Raw genomic sequence first — 17,883 nt, forward strand, 5'->3', positions numbered from 1 at the left:
ACACACAGTACAGGATGAAGGGCTGGGCAATACATGGTCTTATTAAATAATCTAAAACACACAGTACAGGATGAAGGGCTGGGCAATACATGGTCTTATTAAATAATCTAAAACACACAGTACAGGATGAAGAGCTGGGCAACACATGGTCTTATTAAAGAATCTTATGTAAATGTAGTTCATTGAATGTGAAATGACACTGGAACCTCCATTCAACAAATGAATAACCTTCTTGATGAACGGAAACGACCGGAATGTTATTTTTCATGACTCAAAACAAGACACATTGGGAAAAAAAACATTACATTTTTAAAACTTGCAAAAAGAAGACTTGTGTTTCAGACAGAAGTATAGACCCCATAACCAACCAAGGATATAAAACACCTGTTAGTATATTGGAGCTGGTGGTTAATGGAAGTCTAGACCCCATAACCAACCAAGGATGTAAAACACTATCTGTCTGTTAGTGGATTGGAGCTAGTGGTTAATGGAAGTCTAGACCCCATAACCAACCAAGGATGTAAAACACCTGTTAGTATATTGGAGCTGGTGGTTAATGGAAGTCTAGACCCCATAACCAACCAAGGATGTAAAACACTATCTGTCTGTTAGTAGATTGGAGCTGGTGGTTAATGGAAGTATAGACCCCATAACCAACCAAGGATATAAAACACCTGTTAGTAGATTGGAGCTGGTGTTTAATGGAAGTATAGACCCCATAACCAACCAAGGATATAAAACACCTGTTAGTAGATTGGAGCTGGTGTTTAATGGAAATATAGACCCCATAACCAAACAAGGATGTAAAACACCTGTTAGTAGATTGGAGCTGGTGTTTAATGGAAGTCTAGACCCCATAACCAACCAAGGATATAAAACACCATCTGTCTGTTAGTAGATTGGAGCTGGTGGTTAATGGAAGTCTAGACCCCATAACCAACCAAGGATGTAAAACACCTGTTAGTATATTGGAGCTGGTGGTTAATGGAAGTCTAGACCCCATAACCAACCAAGGATATAAAACACTATCTGTCTGTTAGTAGATTGGAGCTGGTGGTTAATGGAAGTCTAGACCCCATAACCAACCAAGGATGTAAAACACCTGTTAGTATATTGGAGCTGGTGGTTAATGGAAGTCTAGACCCCATAACCAACCAAGGATATAAAACACCTGTTAGTAGATTGGAGCTGGTGGTTAATGGAAGTATAGACCCCATAACCAACCAATGATGTAAAACACTATCTGTCTGTTAGTAGATTGGAGCTGGCGGTTAATGGAAGTATAGACCCCATAACCAACCGAAGATATAAAACACTATCTGTCTGTTAGTAGATTGGAGCTGGTGGTTAATGGAAGTCTAGACCCCATAACCAACCAAGGATGTAAAACACCTGTTAGTATATTGGAGCTGGTGGTTAATGGAAGTCTAGACCCCATAACCAACCAAGGATATAAAACACCTGTTAGTAGATTGGAGCTGGTGGTTAATGGAAATATAGACCCCATAACCAACCAAGGATGTAAAACACCTGTTAGTAGATTGGAGCTGGTGTTTAATGGAGGTATAGACCCCATAACCAACCAAGGATATAAAACACCTGTTAGTGGATTGGAGCTAGTGGTTAATGGAAGTATAGACCCCATAACCAACCAAGGATATAAAACACCTGTTAGTAGATTGGAGCTGGTGGTTAATGGAAGTATAGACCCCATAACCAACCAAGGATATAAAACACCTGTTAGTAGATTGGAGCTGGTGGTTAATGGAAGTATAGACCCCATAACCAACCAAGGATATAAAACACCTGTTAGTGGATTGGAGCTAGTGGTTAATGGAAGTATAGACCCCATAACCAACCAAGGATATAAAACACCTGTTAGTAGATTGGAGCTGGTGTTTAATGGAAGTCTAGACCCCATAACCAACCAAGGATATAAAACACTATCTGTCTGTTAGTAGATTGGAGCTGGTGGTTAATGGAAGTCTAGACCCCATAACCAACCAAGGATGTAAAACACTATCTGTCTGTTAGTAGATTGGAGCTGGTGTTTAATGGAAGTCCACAAATCAGAGGGACAGATAATGACTTAAAGGGCATATACAGGTACCGTAATACTGTCATTGTGTCAGTATTCAGTATTCAGCTATTCATTTTATTTTAAATCAAAATGTGTTCTCAAGACAAAACCTTGTTTAACTGTCATTGTGTCAGTATCTGACTTAACTATTAATGTGTTCTCAAGACAAAACCTTGTTTAACTGTCATTGTGTCAGTATCTGACTTAACTATTCATGTGTTATATAATAATATAATAATAATAATGTATGCCATTTAGCAGACACTTTTATCCAAAGCGACTTACAGTCATGTGTGCACACATTCTACGTATGGGTGGTCCCGGGGATCGAACCCACTACCCTGGCGTTACAAGCGCCATGCTCTACCAACTGAGCTACAGAAGGACCATGTGTTCCCAAGACAAAACCTTACCATCGAAAACAGGTCCCCCCCCCCCCCAAACAAAACAGTCTGGAGAAGCTCAGAAGATTCCAGAATAAAACCCACAATACAAACCATTCTAATACTACACTACTAACAGTACCAGTGTTGAATCATCAAGCTGAAACGACTAGTGAGTATAGTCTCTGGTTCTGGGGAGATACTGGTTGTGGAGGGTTTTATTTCCAGCCCCTCACTAAGACACCAAATTTAAATAAATCAAATGAAGGTATTTCAGTCCGGGCCATGATTCGCTGATTCAGTTTTGTTACTGCAGGGCTGGAACAAAAGCCTGCACACCCAGACTCTCTCTCGGACAGCAGTTGGAGAACCCAGTGTTAAACAAAGGAGAAAGAGTACATTCACAGAGTCCAGAGAAACAAAGGAGAAAGAGGACATTCACAGAGTCCAGAGAAACAAAGGAGAAAGAGGACATTCACAGAGTCCAGAGAAACAAAGGAGAAAGAGGACATTCACAGAGTCCAGAGAAACAAAGGAGAAAGAGGACATTCACAGAGTCCAGAGAAACAAAGGAGAAAGAGGACATTCACAGAGTCCAGAGAAACAAAGGAGAAAGAGGACATTCACAGAGTCCAGAGAAACAAAGGAGAAAGAGGACATTCACAGAGTCCAGAGAAACAAAGGAGAAAGAGGACATTCACAGAGTCCAGAGAAACAAAGGAGAAAGAGGACATTCACAGAGTCCAGAGAAACAAAGGAGAAAGAGGACATTCACAGAGTCCAGAGAAACAAAGGAGAAAGAGGACATTCACAGAGTCCAGAGAAACAAAGGAGAAAGAGGACATTCACAGAGTCCAGAGAAACAAAGGAGAAAGAGGACATTCACAGAGTCCAGAGAAACAAAGGAGAAAGAGGACATTCACAGAGTCCAGAGAAACAAAGGAGAAAGAGGACATTCACAGAGTCCAGAGAAACAAAGGAGAAAGAGGACATTCACAGAGTCCAGAGAAACAAAGGAGAAAGAGGACATTCACAGAGTCCAGAGAAACAAAGGAGAAAGAGGACATTCAGAGTCCAGAGAAACAAAGGAGAAAGAGGACATTCAGAGTCCAGAGAAACAAAGGAGAAAGAGGACATTCACAGAGTCCAGAGAAACAAAGGAGAAAGAGTACATTCACAGAGTCCAGAGAAACAAAGGAGAAAGAGTACATTCACAGAGTCCAGAGAAACAAAGGAGAAAGAGTACATTCACAGAGTCCAGAGAAACAAAGGAGAAAGAGGACATTCAGAGTCCAGAGAAACAAAGGAGAAAGAGGACATTCAGAGTCCAGAGAAACAAAGGAGAAAGAGGACATTCACAGAGTCCAGAGAAACAAAGGAGAAAGAGGACATTCACAGAGTCCAGAGAGACAAAGGAGAAAGAGGACATTCAGAGTCCAGAGAGACAAAGGAGAAAGAGGACATTCACAGAGTCCAGAGAGAGACTTGATTGGTCTCAGTTCACCACCCTGAACCCAGACTGGAGGATCCTCTTACCATTGTATGGACATGTACGTAACTGAGACACAGCTGAAACACAGATAGCGCCATTGAAATAGATCTTCCTAAGGAGTGTTGATGGCTGGAGGCCACTGTAACTCATTCTAGTACAGGACATTATTACAGTGGCATTAACAGTCATCATGACAGTGTTTAGTGGCATAACAGTCTACAGGACAGTATTACAAGTCTTCTAATCAAGTGTCACAAATCTTAAAGAATGTTGTTATGAATCGATTCATGACACTGGCATGTAAGGGCTAGATGTAGGCCAACACTAAATCATTTGGGATTCATCTGGATTCATCTGGATTCATCTGGAATCTTTTAGAATCTTTTAGAATCTTTTAGAATCTTTTAGAATCTTTTAGAATCATTTAGAATCATTTAGAATCATTTGGAATCATTTGGAATCATTTGGAATCATTTGGAATCATTTGGAATCATTTAGAGCCATAGAACACAAAGATAGAGGGTATAAATGGTTCCTTACTTGCTCCAGGAACCACCAGCAGATAGAGACCATCTAACGTTGCAACTACAGCATCATTGTACAAGTTCTTCCAAGGGATCTTCAATGTCAGTTTTCCTGAAAAACAACAAGATCCTCAAGTCAATGGGAAGTCAAGAGGATACAATAATATCATTGGAGTTATTTAATAACCTTACCTCATGGTGTTCTGTATGATCTAACTACAATAATATCTGAGTTATTTAATAACCTTACCTCATGGTATTCTGTATGATCTAACTACAATAGCCTTACCTCGTGGTGTTCTGTATGATCTAACTACAATAATATCTGAGTTATTTAATAACCTTACCTCATGGTGTTCTGTATGATCTAACTACAATAATATCTGAGTTATTTAATAACCTTACCTCATGGTATTCTGTATGATCTAACTACAATAATATCTGAGTTATTTAATAACCTTACCTCATGGTGTTCTGTATGATCTAACTACAATAACCTTACCTCATGGTATTCTGTATGATCTAACTACAATAATATCTGAGTTATTTAATAACCTTACCTCATGGTGTTCTGTATGATCTAACTACAATAATATCTGAGTTATTTAATAACCTTACCTCATGGTGTTCTGTATGATCCAACTACAATAACCTTACCTCATGGTATTATGTATGATCTAACTACAATAACCTTACCTCATGGTATTCTGTATTCTGTATGGTATTCTAACTACAATAACATCTAATGAACATGCTTCCTCTATTCCTCTGGAGAAAACAACAGACCATTCTGAGAGAGATGAAAACATGATGTTGGCCCGTACTCTGGTCTGATTAGAGGAGTGGCAAGTCATTCAGGTCAATATCAAGAAGAGAATCATATCAGTCACATCCCTATTGGGATGAAACTACTGGCTTCTGAAATCAACAGGAGGGGGAGGGGGGGTCATCCTCACAAGGAACTACTGGCTTCTGAAATCAACAGGAGGGGAGGGGGGGACATCCTCACAAGGAACTACTGGCTTCTGAAATCAACAGGAGGGGAGGGGGGGACATCCTCACAAGGAACTACTGGCTTCTGAAATCAACAGGAGGGGAGGGGGGACATCCTCACAAGGAACTACTGGCTTCTGAAATCAACAGGAGGGGAGGGGGGACATCCTCACAAGGAACTACTGGCTTCTGAAATCAACTGGAGGGGAGGGGGGAGATCCTCACAAGGAACTACTTCCTTCTGAAATCAACTGGAGGGGAGGGGGAGATCCTCACAAGGAACTACTTCCTTCTGAAATCAACAGGAGGGGAGGGGGGGGGGATTACCTCACAGGGAACTACTGGCTTCTGAAATCAACAGGAGGGGAGGGGGGGGACATCCTCACAAGGAACTACTTCCTTCTGAAATCAACTGGGGGGAGGGGGGAGATCCTCACAAGGAACTACTTCCTTCTGAAATCAACAGGATGGGAGGGGGGGTCATGCGCCTCGGTTAAGATGCATTGGTGTGGACATCCTCACAAGGAACAACTTCCTTCTGAAATCAACAGGAGGTGAGGGGAGGGGGGTCATACGTCTCAGTTAAGATGCATTGGTGTGGACATCCTCATAGGGAACAACTGGTACAACATGGGACAAGTGATACAAGTCAAAACTGTTCGCTGCTCTGGCCCCCCCAATGGTGGAACAAACTCCCTCACGACGCCAGGACAGCGGAGTCAATCACCACCTTCCGGAGACACCTGAAACCCCACCTCTTTAAGGAATACCTAGGATAGGATAAGTATTCCCTCTCACCCCCCTTTAAGATTTAGATGCACTATTGTAAAGTGACTGTTCCACTGGATGTCATAAGGTGAATGCACCAATTTGTAAGTCGCGCTGGATAAGAGCGTCTGCTAAATGACTTAAATGTAATGTAAATGTAATACAACTCCGGTCTTGAAGAGACAGTGGTCCAATTCCTTACTTTGTTGACCGCAACCAGATCACATGTTGATGATGTTAATCTAGCTAGTAGGAGATATACAGGCACCACTCTGCGCGCAGGCACCACTCTGCGCGCAGGCACCACTCTGCGCGCAGGCACCACTCTGCGCGCAGGCACCACTCTGCGCGCAGGCACCACTCTGCGCGCAGGCACCACTCTGCGCGCAGGCACCACTCTGCGCGCAGGCACCACTCTGCGCGCAGGCACCACTCTGCGCGCAGGCACCACTCTGCGCGCAGGCACCACTCTGCGCGCAGGCACCACTCTGCGCGCAGGCACCACTCTGCGCGCAGGCACCACTCTGCGCGCAGGCACCACTCTGCGCGCAGGCACCACTCTGCGCGCAGACAATACACAATATTAGACCTCTGTCTGGGACACACACACACTCACAGCCGAGGTACACCCAATATGGCCGCTGGTCAGCTCAATACACAACATTAGACCTCTGTCTGGGACACACACACACACACTCATGGCCGAGATACACCCAATATGGACGCTGGTCAGCTCAATACACAACATTAGACCTCTGTCTGGGACACACACACACACACACACACTCACGGCCGAGGTACACCGAATATGGACGCTGGTCAGCTCCACCCACCAAGACAAGTTTCCTGGAATTGGGAAAATCCCCATTCTAGTCATTCTATATCTATGGAACCGAGAATCTACTCACAGCACGTCTCCCATTAGAGCTCATTAACATCTCAAAACACAACATTAGACCTCTGTCTGGGGGGGGGGGACAAAGACAAGGGCAGAGTTGAACATTCTCTTAGAGTAGCCTATTTAGGTAATTTAATCTATAGGGCCTGGGTCCATCCTTTACTCATGTGATGTTTAAAAACGAGCCAAAAAGGCTAAATCTATCCTAAAAAGTTACTATACAGGACCTGGAACAACACTACAACAATGCAGTGAGGATACAGCCTCTGGAGGGTTATATCCTTCCTGTTTGGACCTAACAACAACAACAACATCTATAAGAGTTGTAATGCAGTGAGGATACAGCCTCTGGAGGGTTATATCCTTCCTGTTTGGCCCTAACAACAACATCTATAAGGGTTGTAATGCAGTGAGGATACAGCCTCTGGAGGGTTATATCCTTCCTGTTTGGACCTAACAACAACAACATCTATAAGGGTTGTAATGCAGTGAGGATACAGCCTCTGGAGGGTTATATCCTTCCTGTTTGGACCTAACAACAACAACAACAACATCTATAAGGGTTGTAATGCAGTGAGGATACAGCCTCTGGAGGGTTATATCCTTCCTGTTTGGACCTAACAACAACAACAACAACATCTATAAGGGTTGTAATGCAGTGAGGATACAGCCTCTGGTGGGTTATATCCTCCCTGTTTGGACCTAACAACAACATCTATAAGGGTTGTAATGCAGTGAGGATACAGCCTCTGGTGGGTTATATCCTCCCTGTTTGGACCTAACAACAACAACATCTATAAGGGTTGTAATGCAGTGAGGATACAGCCTCTGGAGGGTTATATCCTTCCTGTTTGGACCTAACAACAACAACAACATCTATAAGGGTTGTAATGCAGTGAGGATACAGCCTCTGGTGGGTTATATCCTTCCTGTTTGGACCTAACAACAACATCTATAAGGGTTGTAATGCAGTGAGGATACAGCCTCTGGAGGGTTATATCCTCCCTGTTTGGACCTAACAACAACATCTATAAGGGTTGTAATGCAGTGAGGATACAGCCTCTGGAGGGTTATATCCTCCCTGTTTGGACCTAACAACAACATCTATAAGGGTTGTAATGCAGTGAGGATACAGCCTCTAGTGGGTTATATCCTTCCTGTTTGGCCCTAAAACAACATATATAAGGGTTGTAATGCAGTGAGGATACAGCCTCTGGAGGGTTATATCCTTCCTGTTTGGACCTAACAACAACAACATCTATAAGGGTTGTAATGCAGTGAGGATACAGCCTCTGGAGGGTTATATCCTTCCTGTTTGGACCTAACAACAACAACATCTATAAGGGTTGTAATGCAGTGAGGATACAGCCTCTGGAGGGTTATATCCTTCCTGTTTGGACCTAACAACAACAATGTCTATAAGGGTTGTAATGCAGTGAGGATACAGCCTCTAGTGGGTTATATCCTTCCTGTTTGGACCGACAACAACAACATCTATAAGGGTTGTAATGCAGTGAGGATACAGCCTCTGGAGGGTTATATCCTTCCTGTTTGGACCTAACAACAACAACATCTATAAGGGTTGTAATGCAGTGAGGATACAGCCTCTAGTGGGTTATATCCTCCCTGTTTGGACCTAACAACAACATCTATAAGGGTTGTAATGCAGTGAGGATACAGCCTCTGGAGGGTTATATCCTCCCTGTTTGGCCCTAACAACAACAACATCTATAAGGGTTGTAATGCAGTGAGGATACAGCCTCTGGAGGGTTATATCCTTCCTGTTTGGACCTAACAACAACAACAACATCTATAAGGGTTGTAATGCAGTGAGGATACAGCCTCTGGTGGGTTATATCCTTCCTGTTTGGACCTAACAACAACAACATCTATAAGGGTTGTAATGCAGTGAGGATACAGCCTCTGGTGGGCTTCGATGACAGAGAGAACAGATGTGTTCTCATCATAGACCGTCTCATCCAGAATGAGAGGAATGACCTCTGATTACAGAGTAACCTGTTAACTAGTTATATTCTTCACATCTAGTTTACAGGGTAGAGTAACCTGTTAACTAGCTCTATTCTACACATCTAGTTTACAGGGTAACCTGTTAACTAGCTCTATTCTACACATCTAGTTTACAGGGTAACCTGTTAACTAGCTCTATTCTACACATCTAGTTTACAGGGTAACCTGTTAACTAGCTCTATTCTACACATCTAGTTTACAGGGTAACCTGTTAACTAGCTCTATTCTACACATCTAGTTTACAGGGTAACCTGTTAACTAGCTCTATTCAACACATCTAGTTTACAGGGTAACCTGTTAACTAGCTCTATTCAACACATCTAGTTTACAGGGTAACCTGTTAACTAGCTCTATTCTACACATCTAGTTTACAGGTTAGAGTAACCTGTTAACTAGCTCTATTCTACACATCTAGTTTACAGGGTAACCTGTTAACTAGCTCTATTCTACACATCTAGTTTACAGGGTAGAGTAACCTGTTAACTAGCTCTATTCTACACATCTAGTTTACAGAGTAACCTGTTAACTAGCTCTATTCAACACATCTAGTTTACAGGGTAACCTGTTAACTAGCTCTATTCAACACATCTAGTTTACAGGGTAACCTGTTAACTAGCTCTATTCAACACATCTAGTTTACAGGGTAACCTGTTAACTAGCTCTATTCAACACATCTAGTTTACAGGGTAACCTGTTAACTAGCTCTATTCTACACATCTAGTTTACAGGGTAACCTGTTAACTAGCTCTATTCAACACATCTAGTTTACAGGGTAACCTGTTAACTAGCTCTATTCTACACATCTAGTTTACAGGGTAACCTGTTAACTAGCTCTATTCTACACATCTAGTTTACAGGGTAACCTGTTAACTAGCTCTATTCTACACATCTAGTCTACAGGGTAACCTGTTAACTAGCTCTATTCAACACATCTAGTTTACAGGGTAACCTGTTAACTAGCTCTATTCTACACATCTAGTTTACAGGGTAACCTGTTAACTAGCTCTATTCAACACATCTAGTTTACAGGGTAACCTGTTAACTAGCTCTATTCTACACATCTAGTTTACAGGGTAACCTGTTAACTAGCTCTATTCTACACATCTAGTTTACAGGGTAGAGTAACCTGTTAACTAGCTCTATTCTACACATCTAGTTTACAGGGTAGAGTAACCTGTTAACTAGCTCTATTCTACACATCTAGTTTACAGGGTAACCTGTTAACTAGCTCTATTCTACACATCTAGTTTACAGAGTAACCTGTTAACTAACTCTATTATTCACTAGTTTACAGGGTAGAGTAACCTGTTAACTAGCTCTATTCTACACATCTAGTTTACAGGGTAGAGTAACCTGTTAACTAGCTCTATTCAACACATCTAGTTTACAGGGTAGAGTAACCTGTTAACTAGCTCTATTCTACACATCTAGTTTACAGGGTAGAGTAACCTGTTAACTAGCTCTATTCTACACATCTAGTTTACAGGGTAACCTGTTAACTAGCTCTGTTCTACACTAGTTTACAGGGTAGAGTAACCTGTTAACTAGCTCTATTCTACACATCTAGTTTACAGGGTAGAGTAACCTGTTAACTAGCTCTATTCTACACATCTAGTTTACAGGGTAGAGTAACCTGTTAACTAGCTCTATTCTACACATCTAGTTTACAGGGTAGAGTAACCTGTTAACTAGCTCTATTCTACACATCTAGTTTACAGGGTAGAGTAACCTGTTAACTAGCTCTATTCTACACATCTAGTTTACAGGGCAGAGTAACATGTTAACTAGCTCTATTCTACACATCTAGTTTACAGGGTAGAGTAACCTGTTAACTAGCTCTATTCTACACATCTAGTTTACAGGGTAGAGTAACCTGTTAACAAGCTCTATTCTACACATCTAGTTTACAGGGTAGAGTAACCTGTTAACTAGCTCTATTCTACACATCTAGTTTACAGGGTAGAGTAACCTGTTAACTAGCTCTATTCTACACATCTAGTTTACAGGGTAGAGTAACCTGTTAACTAGCTCTATTCTACACATCTAGTTTACAGGGTAGAGTAACCTGTTAACTAGCTCTATTCTACACATCTAGTTTACAGGGTAGAGTAACCTGTTAACTAGCTCTATTCTACACTAGTTTACAGGGTAGAGTAACCTGTTAACTAGCTCTATTCTACACATCTAGTTTACAGGGTAGAGTAACCTGTTAACTAGCTCTATTCTACACATCTAGTTTACAGGGTAACCTGTTAACTAGCTCTATTCTACACTAGTTTACAGGGTAGAGTAACCTGTTAACTAGCTCTATTCTACACATCTAGTTTACAGGGTAGAGTAACCTGTTAACTAGCTCTGTTCTACACATCTAGTTTACAGGGTAACCTGTTAACTAGCTCTGTTCTACACTAGTTTACAGGGTAGAGTAACCTGTTAACTAGCTCTATTCTACACATCTAGTTTACAGGGTAGAGTAACCTGTTAACTAGCTCTATTCAACACATCTAGTTTACAGGGTAACCTGTTAACTAGCTCTATTCTACACTAGTTTACAGGGTAGAGTAACCTGTTAACTAGCTCTATTCTACACATCTAGTTTACAGGGTAGAGTAACCTGTTAACTAGCTCTATTCTACACATCTAGTTTACAGGGTAGAGTAACCTGTTAACTAGCTCTGTTCTACACATCTAGTTTACAGGGTAACCTGTTAACTAGCTCTGTTCTACACTAGTTTACAGGGTAGAGTAACCTGTTAACTAGCTCTATTCTACACATCTAGTTTACAGGGTAACCTGTTAACTAGCTCTATTCTACACATCTAGTTTACAGGGTAACCTGTTAACTAGCTCTATTCTACACATCTAGTTTACAGGGTAACCTGTTAACTAGCTCTATTCTACACATCTAGTTTACAGGGTAACCTGTTAACTAGCTCTATTCTACACATCTAGTTTACAGGGTAACCTGTTAACTAGCTCTATTCTACACATCTAGTTTACAGGGTAACCTGTTAACTAGCTCTATTCTACACATCTAGTTTACAGGGTAACCTGTTAACTAGCTCTGTTCTACACATCTAGTTTACAGGGTAACCTGTTAACTAGCTCTATTCTACACATCTAGTTTACAGGGTAACCTGTTAACTAGCTCTGTTCTACACTAGTTTACAGGGTAACCTGTTAACTAGCTCTGTTCTACACATCTAGTTTACAGGGTAACCTGTTAACTAGCTCTGTTCTACACATCTAGTTTACAGGGTAACCTGTTAACTAGCTCTATACTACACATCTAGTTTACAGGGTAACCTGTTAACTAGCTCTGTTCTACACTAGTTTACAGGGTAGAGTAACCTGTTAACTAGCTCTATTCTACACTAGTTTACAGGGTAGAGTAACCTGTTAACTAGCTCTGTTCTACACTAGTGTACAGGGTAGAGTAACCTGTTAACTAGCTCTATTCTACACATCTAGTTTAGAGTTGTAGAGTAACCTGTTAACTAGCTCTATTCTACACATCTAGTTTAGAGTTGTAGAGTAACCTGTTAACTAGCTCTATTCTACACATCTAGTTTAGAGTTGTAGAGTAACCTGTTAACTAGCTCTATTCTACACATCTAGTTTAGAGTTGTAGAGTAACCTGTTAACTAGCTCTATTCTACACATCTAGTTTAGAGTTGTAGAGTAACCTGTTAACTAGCTCTATTCTACACATCTAGTTTAGAGTTGTAGAGTAACCTGTTAACTAGCTCTATTCTACACATCTAGTTTACAGGGTAGAGTAACCTGTTAACTAGCTCTATTCTACACATCTAGTTTAGAGTTGTAGAGTAACCTGTTAACTAGCTCTATTCTACACATCTAGTTTACAGGGTAGAGTAACCTGTTAACTAGCTCTGTTCTACACTAGTTTACAGGGTAACCTGTTAACTAGCTCTGTTCTACACTAGTGTACAGGGTAGAGTAACCTGTTAACAAGCTCTATTCTACACATCTAGTTTACAGGGTAGAGTAACCTGTTAACTAGCTCTGTTCTACACTAGTTTACAGGGTAGAGTTGTGCAACACCTCGTCAATGACTCAAACTTATTCTTTCTTGGATGTTTTGAAAGCCGTTGCTACAAACTACCAAACTAAACGGTTTTCTGCTGATAGAGATAAGGTAGGTAGAGTGATACACTAGTACTAAACGGTTTTCTGCTGATAGAGATAAGGTAGGTAGAGTGATACACTAGTACTAAACGGTTTTCTGCTGATAGAGATAAGGTAGGTAGAGTGATACACTAGTACTAAACGGTTTTCTGCTGATAGAGATAAGGTAGGTAGAGTGATACACTAGTACTAAACGGTTTTCTGCTGATAGAGATAAGGTAGGTAGAGTGATACACTAGTACTAAACGGTTTTCTGCTGATAGAGATAAGGTAGGTAGAGTGATACACTAGTACTAAACGGTTTTCTGCTGATAGAGATAAGGTAGGTAGAGTGATACACTAGTACTAAACGGTTTTCTGCTGATAGAGATAAGGTAGGTAGAGTGATACACTAGTACTAAACGGTTTTCTGCTGATAGAGATAAGGTAGGTAGAGTGATACACTAGTACTAAACGGTTTTCTGCTGATAGAGATAAGGTAGGTAGAGTGATACACTAGTACTAAACGGTTTTCTGCTGATAGAGATAAGGTAGGTAGAGTGATACACTAGTACTAAACGGTTTTCTGCTGATAGAGATAAGGTAGGTAGAGTGATACACTAGTACTAAACGGTTTTCTGCTGATAGAGATAAGGTAGGTAGAGTGATACACTAGTACTAAACGGTTTTCTGCTGATAGAGATAAGGTAGGTAGAGTGATACACTAGTACTAAACGGTTTTCTGCTGATAGAGATAAGGTAGGTAGAGTGATACACTAGTACTAAACGGTTTTCTGCTGATAGAGATAAGGTAGGTAGAGTGATACACTAGTACTAAACGGTTTTCTGCTGATAGAGATAAGGTAGGTAGAGTGATACACTAGTACTAAACGGTTTTCTGCTGATAGAGATAAGGTAGGTAGAGTGATACACTAGTACTAAACGGTTTTCTGCTGATAGAGATAAGGTAGGTAGAGTGATACACTAGTACTAAACGGTTTTCTGCTGATAGAGATAAGGTAGGTAGAGTGATACACTAGTACTAAACGGTTTTCTGCTGATAGAGATAAGGTAGGTAGAGTGATACACTAGTACTAAACGGTTTTCTGCTGATAGAGATAAGGTAGGTAGAGTGATACACTAGTACTAAACGGTTTTCTGCTGATAGAGATAAGGTAGGTAGAGTGATACACTAGTACTAAACGGTTTTCTGCTGATAGAGATAAGGTAGGTAGAGTGATACACTAGTACTAAACGGTTTTCTGCTGATAGAGATAAGGTAGGTAGAGTGATACACTAGTACTAAACGGTTTTCTGCTGATAGAGATAAGGTAGGTAGAGTGATACACTAGTACTAAACGGTTTTCTGCTGATAGAGATAAGGTAGGTAGAGTGATACACTAGTACTAAACGGTTTTCTGCTGATAGAGATAAGGTAGGTAGAGTGATACACTAGTACTAAACGGTTTTCTGCTGATAGAGATAAGGTAGGTAGAGTGATACACTAGTACTAAACGGTTTTCTGCTGATAGAGATAAGGTAGGTAGAGTGATACACTAGTACTAAACGGTTTTCTGCTGATAGAGATAAGGTAGGTAGAGTGATACACTAGTACTAAACGGTTTTCTGCTGATAGAGATAAGGTAGGTAGAGTGATACACTAGTACTAAACGGTTTTCTGCTGATAGAGATAAGGTAGGTAGAGTGATACACTAGTACTAAACGGTTTTCTGCTGATAGAGATAAGGTAGGTAGAGTGATACACTAGTACTAAACGGTTTTCTGCTGATAGAGATAAGGTAGGTAGAGTGATACACTAGTACTAAACGGTTTTCTGCTGATAGAGATAAGGTAGGTAGAGTGATACACTAGTACTAAACGGTTTTCTGCTGATAGAGATAAGGTAGGTAGAGTGATACACTAGTACTAAACGGTTTTCTGCTGATAGAGATAAGGTAGGTAGAGTGATACACTAGTACTAAACGGTTTTCTGCTGATAGAGATAAGGTAGGTAGAGTGATACACTAGTACTAAACGGTTTTCTGCTGATAGAGATAAGGTAGGTAGAGTGATACACTAGTACTAAACGGTTTTCTGCTGATAGAGATAAGGTAGGTAGAGTGATACACTAGTACTAAACGGTTTTCTGCTGATAGAGATAAGGTAGGTAGAGTGATACACTAGTACTAAACGGTTTTCTGCTGATAGAGATAAGGTAGGTAGAGTGATACACTAGTACTAAACGGTTTTCTGCTGATAGAGATAAGGTAGGTAGAGTGATACACTAGTACTAAACGGTTTTCTGCTGATAGAGATAAGGTAGGTAGAGTGATACACTAGTACTAAACGGTTTTCTGCTGATAGAGATAAGGTAGGTAGAGTGATACACTAGTACTAAACGGTTTTCTGCTGATAGAGATAAGGTAGGTAGAGTGATACACTAGTACTAAACGGTTTTCTGCTGATAGAGATAAGGTAGGTAGAGTGATACACTAGTACTAAACGGTTTTCTGCTGATAGAGATAAGGTAGGTAGAGTGATACACTAGTACTAAACGGTTTTCTGCTGATAGAGATAAGGTAGGTAGAGTGATACACTAGTACTAAACGGTTTTCTGCTGATAGAGATAAGGTAGGTAGAGTGATACACTAGTACTAAACGGTTTTCTGCTGATAGAGATAAGGTAGGTAGAGTGATACACTAGTACTAAACGGTTTTCTGCTGATAGAGATAAGGTAGGTAGAGTGATACACTAGCACATTTTGGAAGCATTATATTGCCAAGAAATGTTACTGGCAATAGAGAAGGGTATGAGACAATGGAGGAATGAGGAGCCATGAGGAGGAATTAGGAGGGATGAGGAGGAATGAGGAGCAATGAGGAGCAATGAGGAGCAATGAGGAGCAATGAGGAGCAATGAGGAGGAATGAGGAGCCATGAGGAGGAATGAGGAGCCATGAGGAGGAATGAGGAGCCATGAGGAGGAATGAGGAGCAATGAGGAGCCATGAGGAGCAATGAGGAGCCATGAGGAGGAATGAGGAGCAATGAGGAGCCATGAGGAGGAATGAGGAGCAATGAGGAGGAATGAGGAGCCATGAGGAGGAATGAGGAGGAATGAGGAGGAATGAGGAGCAATGAGGAGGAATGAGGAGCAATGAGGAGCAATGAGGAAGAATGAGGAGGAATGAGGAGGAATGAGGAGGAATGAGGAGGAATGAGGAGGAATGAGGAGGAATGAGGAGCCATGAGGAGGAATGAGGAGGAATGAGGAGCCATGAGGAGGAATGAGGAGGAATGAGGAGGAATGAGGAGCCATGAGGAGGAATTAGGAGGGATTAGGAGGAATTATGAGGAATTAGGAGGAATTAGGAGGGATGAGGAGGGATGAGGAGGGATGAGGAGGAATGAGGAGGAATGGGGAGGAATGAGGAGGAATGGGGAGGAATGAGGAGGAATGAGGAGCCATGAGGAGCCATGAGGAGCCATGAGGAGGAATGAGGAGGAATGAGGAGGAATGAGGAGGAATGAGGAGGAATGAGGAGGAATGAGGAGGAATGAGGACCAATGAGGAGGAATGAGGAGGAATGAGGAGGAATGAGGAGCAATGAGGAGGAATGAGGAGGAATGAGGAGGAATGAGGAGACATACTGCTAGAGGTGTAGAACCCTGTTCTGTCCATCTATGAGACATACTGCTAGAGGTGTAGAACTGAACCCTGTTCTGTCCATCTATGAGACATACTGCTAGAGGTGTAGAACGCTGTTCTGTCCATCTATGAGACATACTGCTAGAGGTGTAGAACTGAACCCTGTTCTGTCCATCTACGAGACATACTGCTAGAGGTGTAGAACCCTGTTCTGTCCATCTATGAGACATACTGCTAGAGGTGTAGAACCCTGTTCTGTCCATCTACGAGACATACTGCTAGAGGTGTAGAACCCTGTTCTGTCCATCTACGAGACATACTGCTAGAGGTGTAGAACCCTGTTCTGTCCATCTACGAGACATACTGCTAGAGGTGTAGAACCCTGTTCTGTCCATCTACGAGACATACTGCTAGAGGTGTAGAACCCTGTTCTGTCCATCCACAAGACATACTGCCAGTCTAAGGCACTGCATCTCAATGCTAGAGTTGTTACTACAGACACCCTGGTTCGAATCCAGGCTGTATCACAACCGGCCGTGATTGGGAATCCCATAGGGCGGCTCTGAACTAAGACCCAACACTACTCTGAACTAAGACCCAGAATCAGAATCACTGAACAACCCTCTGAACTAAGACCCAGAATCAGACCCTCTGAACTAAGACCCATAATCAGACCCTCTGAACTAAGACCCAGAATCAGACCCTCTGAACTAAGACCCAGAATCAGACCCTCTGAACTAAGACCCAGAATCAGACCCTCTGAACTAAGACCCAGAATCAGACCCTCTGAACTAAGACCCAGAATCAGACCCTCTGAACAACCCTCTGAACTAAGACCCAGAATCAGACCCTCTGAACTAAGACCCAGAATCAGACCCTCTGAACAACCCTCTGAACTAAGACCCAGAATCAGACCCTCTGAACTAAGACCCAGAATCAGA

The 17,883-nt window shown here is 41.7% G+C and overlaps 1 protein-coding gene across 1 annotated transcript in view; it reads right to left on the bottom strand.

Moving 5' to 3' along the window:
- The window catches only part of LOC124035385 (vacuolar protein sorting-associated protein 13C-like), a 245,266-nt gene that overhangs the window by 217,057 nt on the left and 10,326 nt on the right, over positions 1–17,883 (bottom strand). The window contains exon 4 of the mRNA XM_046348841.1: positions 4,496–4,591. Coding sequence (XP_046204797.1) covers positions 4,496–4,591 — 96 coding nt within the window. The remainder of the gene's footprint in view (positions 1–4,495; positions 4,592–17,883) is intronic.

Source organism: Oncorhynchus gorbuscha, linkage group LG05 (assembly GCF_021184085.1).
Source record: "Oncorhynchus gorbuscha isolate QuinsamMale2020 ecotype Even-year linkage group LG05, OgorEven_v1.0, whole genome shotgun sequence".
Taxonomy (NCBI): Eukaryota; Metazoa; Chordata; class Actinopteri; order Salmoniformes; family Salmonidae; genus Oncorhynchus; species Oncorhynchus gorbuscha.